We start from the raw sequence: 9477 nt of genomic DNA, 5'->3' as shown, positions 1-9477 counted from the left end.
CAGCCCTGGGTTATACTGTGTGCCTTTTGGAAATGAGACTCAATAAAAAGGCCTAGTAAACTGTGCACTGTGTTCCTAAATTTCATCTTTCTTAAATGCATCGGCTACACCCAAGGCCTGACTGTGGAGCCGGGAGACTGGGCTGCCAGCCCAGGTCGTCGCGGCGACGTGTAATTATAAGCCTCAGGCAGCCCCTGCCGACAAGATAAGGAGCAGTAACAACAATAATAAAGGAAGCGGAGCCTAAAAGAAACCGCCAACTTCGCCATCGTAGCAAGAGGAGGATCCTCCGCACCTCCCACACTCCAGGCCAGAGGCGTCACGCTCAGGAGGACCAAGATGGCGGCGTCCCCGCGGTCGCCCCGCCGTGGGGGGCGGGGCCAGGCGCGTCACGTGACCGCCCCGCGGGCTGCGCGCCCCCAGCCGCCCGGGGCGCTCTCCTGGAGTCCCGCGGCCGCGCAGACAGTGCCCTACCTCTCTAGGGGCGTCCTCCCGTGTACCCGCTGGGCTGCGAGGTTCTCTCCCAGCAGCAAGGGCCGGAGCGGGGTCGGGAAAGGGCGCTCTAGGCCGTGCGGAGGCAAAGGGGCTGTGGGGACGGCGTCCCCGCAGCCGACGCCGAGGCGGGAGGTCGGAGGAGACCCCGGGCATCCTGGGGGACGCCGGGTGCTTAGGGCGAGGCTGTTGGGAGAGATTCAGGGCATTCCGCCCAGGCCATGGACGCCGTCGGGGACTCGGGGCTCCCCTCGGGGCTTTGACCACTTTGGCTTGGGCTTTTCACAGGTTTCCCATCGCCATCCAGCCTCGAAGCCAGCAGGATTGAGCAACGGCTTCAGCCCAGTGCTCTCTTCCCTCTAAGGAGGGGGGCTGAGCCCATCAGCCGAGGGGACTCGAGAGGGATGCCCGGGTCCTCCGGGAGGTGGGGTGGGGGTGGAAGAAGCCGAGGTTGAAGGGGGAGGCGACAGTGGAGAGCTTCCTCGTTTGATCATCAAATGCCTCTTTTAGTGTTTCCATCTCCGCTGAGTGGGCTTGGCTGCACTGACCACCCGGGAGGAGGGACGGACGACGCGCGGCGGGCTCTGACCGCGCCGCCTTCATGTGGGTTCTGACCGGGATCCACGAGGGAACGGGCATGGGGCGCAGTCTCGCCTTTCGCCCTCCCCACCTCACACGCGCCGGGGCTGGCGATGTGGAGTCGTGAGGGAACCCGAGGCTGCCCCGGGTTCTCCAGGACTCCACCAGGCACCCGCGCGTCCCTCTGCGCCCCGGGCAGGCGGGACTGACACGGGGAACGAGGCCGGCGGACAGGCGGGCGACGAGCAGAGCCGGGGCCCCAGCCTCGCCATGGGGCATAACGGCAGCTGGATCTCGCGCAACGCCAGCGAGCCGCGCAACGCGTCGGGCGCCGAGGCGGCGGGCGCCAACCGCAGCGCGCTCGGGGAGCCCGGCGAGGCGCAGCTGTACCGCCACTTCACCACCACCGTGCAGGTCGTCATCTTCATAGGCTCGCTGCTCGGTAAGCCGTCCGCCTGGGCGCCTTCTTCGGGGTTTGCCCCGAGGGCACAGGCGCCCATCTAGTCCCTATATGGCAAAGTGCAGACAGTTGAGGGAGGTTTAAGAATGCCGGGGTGAGTGCGGGGAAGTTAAGCAGGGACGGTCGACTCTAGCCCAATTGTGGAAGCAGAAGAGTTCTTCTCAGGGCTTTCTCCCGGCCGGAGGACCGTGCCCGCCGAGGCGGAGGTCAGCCTCCCCGGGCCGCCCCTGCGGATCGCTTCGGGATGGGCGCAGGGTGGTGCCCATCACTTACCTTTCGGGTGCCAGGGCGGAGCGCTGGCCCGAGCGCTTGTTTACAGATCACTAGGCACGAGGCTTCTGTTTTGTTGCTGATGATGGATGTGTTTTTCTCTCATCTGTTGCCTATATGTAAAATTACTTTGAAAGAACCGTATTTTGCGAGTGTTTTATGGCTTGCTTCTTCGGAACATCGACCCGCTGGTAAACAACCCTGTGGAGTTAAACTTCGTTGCCTGCAGATATTTTTAAACACCAAAACAAAACATCTCAGTCTGTTTCTCTACCTGTGTTTTGTTTGAAGTTACAGAATAAAGGCAGAATAAAAACACAAAACACCACACACAACAGATTTCAGTATACTTGTCTGGAGAAGACAAGATCACTGAATTGAAATGAGCCCCTAGTAAAAAACGTTTGTCCGCTAGTGTGAGAATTACCGGTACTTCTGGTAGCTACTCTGTAAGTGATAAATGATATAATTAGTATTCATTTCTGTTGAGGTTTGTTGTAATCTGTTGTAAACATGCGGCTTCCCTTCAAATGCAGATTCTCTGATGTGCCATTTATACTGATGTAAAAAGATTGTGATTATGTGTGACTTTATGGCCTAGAGCAGTCTTAAAGTTTCAGTGTAGGAATAGATTACTTTTTTGTAGACTCCTATGAATTTCCATGGAAACCAAGATAACTGACATCAAAAATACAGTGGAAGAATTTTAAGTGTTTGGCATTTCCCATCATAATTTCTCTGTCATCATCCTGTTGCATTCTATCGTATTTATTTTCCACTTTTTGTCATGAGGGCATTTTTAGGAGTAGACATCAATGTGGCTGTATCTAGGTGAGTGCGTGTGTGTTTTAGTGTTAAGATGTGTTTTTGTGAATGGACACTAACAAAGCAAAAGCTTGTGTTCGAAATACTTTCAGTATTCATTTAACAAACAACCGAGGGAATACTGAATACCTACTAGGTACCAGGTGCAATGCACTGTATATTTTGGGGAATTAAATGCTAGTATTGTTACATTTACTTAATGTGTAGAATATTGGGAAGGTGGTAGAAGTGGCTGCATTTTTATTTCTGCAGGTTTTTTTCATGTATATAGTTGGCTTTGTTTTGTTCTTCCCGTTGGTAGCTTTAACCCTGAAGATGGTGTTGAGAGAAATTTTCCTGTCATTTGACTCTAAAAATTTGAGTACTATTGAAATAGATGGCAGAGCGTGTATGTAAAGGGCAGGGCAAATAGTGCACATTTAACAAATGTTCTGTTTCCCGTGTACTTCTGTTTTTGTAACTTGCATTGGAATTCCTAGGTAAATCTGCCCTTATTTCAACTCTTTTCTCCACATAGCACTTTAATTGACATGCAAAAACTGCTTTTATGGACGTCTCCAAATAGGAGCCCAATTTTCCCCTTCATCTTGGTTATGCCTGATGTGGCCTAGGGGGACATATTTCCCCCCCTCCACATTACTTAGGCCCTCCTAAGAGAATTCCATTTACTCCTTTTTGTTTTCAGAAGAAGTATAAATATGGGTAGATGTCTAGAAATCAAAAGTCAGAGAACTTGTTCAAGAGTGAAAGGCATTTCTGGTTTCCTGAAAGCTTAGCTAAGTAACATTGCCCTGTGTACTTGTTACTTACTGGTATTCTTTCTTGATTCGTTCTCTGAGGATGTGGCCCATGCAGACGTATCTGTGTAATTGAGTCTGCCTGCTAATGACAGTTGAGGCTCAGAGCTTAATTGCCAAAGTCATGTGCAGTCAGTTGCAAGGCAGGTAAACTTGGGAAGCATAGTTTTATGAAGCCCAAAATATAGGAAAAAAAGCACAGATTAGGAATAAAAAGATTTATCATGGAGGAATGTGTAAGGATGGAAAGTTAAGTGGAGAGAGTAGTATTTAGAATGTCATATGACTCCAATTTAATCTTCTTGTTTCCCATGTCCCAAAACATAGATGAATGAGTCCTTTTTTTCCCCTTTAAAAAAATTCAAATTTACTTCCTTTATTCTCTAGAATTTTTCATTAGGATTTCCAGAGACCCTCTATTATTTGAAAATAATTCTCTGGGGGAGGAGGATAATTTTCTCTCATTTCCCTCATAGTTCTTCTGGCTGGTCTAATCAAATTGACATGAGACAGATTAACAGGAGTAAATAACCAAATTTATTACGTATGTACATACAGTAGTTCCATAAGAACATGGGACCTGTAGACAGGGCAATTGAGGCTTGAAGGAAAACAGTTCACAGGTATGTGAGAAGGAGCAAACCTTTGGTAAACAAATTCTTGCAGGGCCACCCAGAAACAATGGGATTCTGAGGGGATCCTAACAGACTGCTAGGTTCCTCCCTCTCTGCCACACTGAATTCATATATGCTAGGGTGACCTCCCTTCCTGTAACAGGTTTTTAAAATCTGAATTCCATTAGGCAGATAAGTGGAGGAGTCAAACATTCTTCTGAGTCTTTTGTTTCTTAAAAATGACCAGGTTAAAAGAATTAGTATCCCAAAAAGGCATATTTTGGGCTGGCAAACTGTTTCTCTCCCTTTCTACTAATGATGTTTTACAGCTCTTTTTTTTTTTTAAACATATCTTTATTGATTTCAGGGAGAGGAAAGGAGAGGGAGAGAGAGAGATAGAAACATCAATGATGAGAGAGTCATTGATCGAGCCCGCAACCCGGGCATGTACCATGACAGAGAATCGAACCCCGATTGCCTGGATCCTAGGTCAACGCTCAACCACTGAGCCACACCCGGCTGGGCTTACAGCTCTTTTTGAAAACTGTTTTAGTGCCTGTTATTAGGAAAAATCCCCAACAACTTGGAATAACTCTAATATTCCAATCACAGGGAACATTAATGGCTGCGTATTTTAGAACAGAATAATTATATGTAATATTATTCAAATAATATTTCTCCTTAATACCCTGAGCCTAGACAACCACTTACATACTTTGTGTCTCAATGGATTTGCCTGTTTTGGATATTTAATATGTATCTGTTATCGGTCGAAGTGGGGGGTCCTCTTCCCCAATGAGTACTGCTGGGGGTGGAGTCCTTACGATATCTCGAGAAAAAGAACTTTGTGAGATTCTCTTGGGAGAATGCGTGATTTTTATTTGCATTCAGTTATATCCCTGGGTTTCCAAAGTCCCATTTCTCTTAATTCAGTCATAGAAGTATAGCCGCGGTTTCTTTAAAGCTAGAAGCAAAGCCAGTGTCCAGAGTTTCCTTTCCATGTTGGAGCTGGGTCCAGTTCAGCATCAGGCTAATTACAGTCCATAAGTCCATTGTGTGTATGCGAATGCAGGGAAGCCCAGAGTCACACAAGTCCCGAGAGTCCCAAGAGCAGCAAGAGCACAAGAGAGAGAATTCCTTTGTTTAGGGAATTAAGTATTCCACATTTCTGTGCTTATAGTGGCCACACCCATACTGGCCAACCATCTCTGTCTCCAGGTGTGATTGACAGCAAGCACCTTTCCTATGTCACTCCCGCTTTACTGGGCATGTGTCTATCTCCCCTTTGTTGGACCCCTGGGGAGTGTAAAGCTGTAGCTTCCTGGTGAAGCTGTGCAGATGACATGCCTTTAATGTCTGGCCTTCCCTTTGCTCCTTTCCTATTAATAACTAGGTTAATTACAACAGTATCATATAGAATCATACAATATGCGGTTGTTTGTAATTGGCTTCTTTCACTTAACATAATATTTTCAAGGTTCACCCATGTTATAGCATATACTTCATTTGGGTTATTTCCACTTTTTGGCTATTATAAATAATGCTGCTGTGAACATTTGTGTAGTTTTTGTGTGTGGACATAATGTTTTCAGTTCTCTTGGGTATATAGCAAGAGTGAAATTTCTGGGTCATATTGTAAGTCTAAGTTTATCCTTTTTAGGAACTGACAGATTGCTTTCCAAAGTGGCTGCATCATTTTACTTTCTTACCAGCAGTGTGTAAGGGTTCTAATTTCTCAACATGCTCGTCAACATTTATTAATATTATAATTTTTAATCCTCACCTGAGGATATTTTTTTCCATTGCTTTTCAGAGAGAATGGAAGGGAGAGAGAGGGAGAGAAGAGAGAGAGAAACATCGATGTGAGAGAGAGACATCTACCGGTTGTCTCCCGCATGTGCCCGGACCAGGGCTGGGGATTGAGCCTTCAACCCAGGTATGTGTCCTTGGCCAGAATCATGAATCCGGGACCCTTTATTCCTCAGGCCGATGATCTAACTACTGAGCAAAAGCAGCTAGGGCTTTGTCTTTTTTATTATAGCCATTCTCGTGGGTGTTATGTGGTATCTCTTTTTGGTTTTGATTTGCATTTTCCTAATGACTAATGATGTTGAACATCTTTTCATGCCCCTATTGGCCGTTTGCTTATCCTCTTTGGGGAAATATCTGTTTAGATCCTTTAACCATTTTTACAAAAACCATATTTTTATTGATTTCAGAGAGAGGAAGGGAGAGGGAGAGAGAGAGAGAAACATCAATGATGTGAGAGAGTCATTGACTGGCTGCTTCCTGCACACCCCCTGCTGGAGATTGAGTCCACAACCCGGGCGTGTGCCCTGACCTGGAATTGAACCTTGATCTCCTGGATCATAGGTCAGTGCTCAACTGCTGAGCCACGCTGGCTGGGCTCCTTTAATCATTTTTAAATTGGATTATTTCCCCTTTTGTCACGGAGTTTAAAGTTTCTTATATGTTCTGAATACTAAACCCTAATCAAATATATGATTTGCAAATATTTTCTTTCATTCTGTGGGTTGTCTTTATTCTTATTGGTGTCCTTTAAAGCACAAAAGTTTTAAATTTTGACAAAGTCCAGTTTTTCTAAATATTTTTGTTGTTGCTTCTGCTTTTGATGTCATGTCTAAGAAACCATTGCCTAACTCAAGGTCATGAAGACTTACTCTTACATTTTGTTCTAAGAGATGTATAGTTTTAGCTCTAACATTTATGTCTTTGATCCATTTATGTTAGTTTTTGTATATGTTGTTAATTAGAGGTCCAAATGCATTTTCTTTGTTTTTTTTTTTTTACATCTCCAGGTGTCCCAGCATCAATTGTTGAAAAGACTTCTTTCCCCATTGAATTATCTTGGCACTCTTGTTGATTCTGTGAAAACTCTTGATGCCATAGTCCCATTGAAGGATTTTCATAAACCTTTGACAAGGGATAAATAAGGGGAAAATAAATCTTTCTCTCCCCCTGGCAATTTACTTTATTTGAGTAAAAAAATACTCTAGAACCAGACTCTCCCAGAGGCATGGAGGAGATGAATGACCTCTCCAATGTATTAATAAAGACTTGTTTGTAATATAATCAGGTAATTGCTTTTTTCTGTGTTTCTTGGATTCTTCCACATAGACTAGCAATTAGCACTTTTCATGTGTGTTAATATGCCTTGTCTTTGTTAGGGCTCAGTCATTTGTACCTGCTGGGATGTTAATAAATGAACTGGTTGCATCATAAATCTGCTACATTAAGTTGTTTCTAACAGGAACGGCTGTCATCTAAAATAACTAACTGTAGAAATATTTAAAACAATTTCACCTTTCCAAATGTTGCAATAGCAATCAGCCCATTGGAGCAGGAAGACATATTTAAAGTTTGGTTCATTGTTTTGTTTTTCTTTTACCTGTTTCTATTTTGTTCTGAACTTTAGTCTGTGGTCCTGTGCTACTGAAATACAGAAATCATTTGCTTTTAGGATTAGAAATGTAACCTTTGCAAGGATCCACTCCCCAATCAGAGCAGTGTTTACATGGTGTTAAAATATTTTTTTATATATTGACAGTTAAGGTATAGTAGTAGGACATTTTTGATGCAACTAACTAAATTACTGTTTAGAATTTTCATTTTCAGTTACTTATTTTTGGTGGCAAAGTCTCAGCTCCAAATATCTATGGCTTTGCAAGGAATATAATATACATGTACTTTATTGGGTGGGATTTTGTAGAATGGGAGGAAATTTGTCTCAAAACTGGAACAAACAGACATGGCTCTGTTTTTCTCTGGGGCATCCAAGTCTATGAAAGTATCTCTTCTGTAGAGTTTGCCTAATAGTTTCTCTAAATGTCATTTTCTGAATAAGCCATTTAGATTGAGTAGAGACTGGAAGCTGTTGTAAAACTGTTTTATTGTCAAGAAACTTTCACATTGGCTGGGTGGAAAATTGTTATTAGTCATATAACACAAAAATTTACAAAAGCTTTTTACTAGACTGAGATGTAAATGACAGGTACATGCAAAAAAGTGAAACTAGACCACCAGCTTACACCATACACAAAAGTAAGTCGAGAAACCATAAAAATCCTAGAAGAAAACATAGGCAGTAAGGTCTCAGACATCTCAAATAGCTGAATTTTAGCTGATACATCTCTTAGGGCAAGAGAAACAAAGGAAAAAATAAACAAATGGGACTACATCAAACTAAAAAGCTTCTGCACAGCAAAAGAAACCATTCGCAAAACACAAAGGGAACATATTTGCCAATCATTCATCTGATAAGGGGTTAATTTCCAAAATATACGAAGAACTCATACAACTCAATAAGAAGAAGACAATCCAATTAAAAAATAGGCAAAGGACCTGAATAGACATTTCTCTAAGAGGGCATACAGATGGCCAAGAGATGTGAAAAAATGCTCAATGTTGCTAATCATGAGAGAGATGCAAATTAAAAGCACAATGAGGTATCACTTCACACCTGTCAGAATGGCTGCCATCAGCAAATCAACGAACTACAAGTGCTGGCAAAGATGTGGAGAAAGGGGACCCCTAGTACACTGCTGGTGGGAATGCAGACAGGTGCAGCCACTATGGAAAACAGTATGGAGGTTCCTCAAAAAATTCAATATGGAACTGCTATTTGACCCAGGAATCCCAATTCTAGGAATATATCCTAAGAATCACGAAACACCAATCAGAAAGAATATATGCACCCCTGTGTTCATAGCAGCACTATTTACAATAGCTAAGATCTGGAAACAGCCCAAGTGCCCATCAGATGAGTGGATAAAAAAGCTGTGGTACATTTACACAGTGGAACACTATGCAGCTATAAAAAAGAAGGATCTCTTACCCTTTGAGACAGCATGGAGGGACCTGGAGATTATATGCTAAGCAAAATAAGCCAGTCAGAGAAAGACAAGTATCACATGATCTCACTTATATGTGGAATGTAAGGAACAAAATAAATTGATGAACAAGATAGGACCACAGACAATGAAGCATGAAACAGATTGACAGATTTTAGAGGGAAGGTGGGAAAGAGGGCAGGAAGAGATTAACCAAAGAATTTATAAGCATATATGCATAGCCATGGGCACAAACAATAGGTGAAGGCTGGAGTCTGGTGGGAGATGGATGGAGGGGGGCAAAGGGTGAAAATGGACATCTGTAATACTGTCAACAATAAAATAAATTTAAAACAAAACAGTACCTCTTACAAATCTAACATTATATGTACAGCTACTTTAGGTTGAAAATTACACAGCTCTGATTAAAGAACTCAAAATTAGGTAAAAAAAAAAATCTAAATGGAAAGATATACACTGTTCAAAAAAACAACCACCACATTTTCCAATCATAACATTATGAAATAATGTGGGGACATTTTCTGTTTTTATTATTTTTTTAGCACACCCATTACCCCCTAACAGCACTG

General features: G+C 43.4%; 1 protein-coding gene across 2 annotated transcripts in view; it reads left to right on the top strand.

The window, feature by feature from the left end:
- The first annotated feature begins 464 nt into the window (after nt 1–464).
- GPR176 (G protein-coupled receptor 176) overlaps nt 465–9477 on the top strand; it is an 83832-nt gene continuing 74819 nt past the window's right edge. Inside the window, exons 1-2 of one of the 2 annotated variants that reach the window (XM_081124168.1) lie at nt 465–627; nt 1003–1513. In XM_081124168.1, the coding sequence (XP_080980294.1) occupies nt 1342–1513 (172 nt within the window). In that variant the 5' untranslated portion in view covers nt 465–627; nt 1003–1341. Of the gene's footprint in view, nt 1514–9477 lie in introns of both variants that reach the window. The other variant, XM_081124167.1, reaches the window with a different exon arrangement.

The sequence above is a fragment of the Miniopterus schreibersii genome (assembly GCF_964146895.1).
Source record: "Miniopterus schreibersii genome assembly, chromosome: 1".
In the NCBI taxonomy this organism is placed as follows: Eukaryota; Metazoa; Chordata; class Mammalia; order Chiroptera; family Miniopteridae; genus Miniopterus; species Miniopterus schreibersii.
Note: the sequence above shows the minus strand (reverse complement) of the source record. Positions and strands in the feature narration are given on the sequence as shown.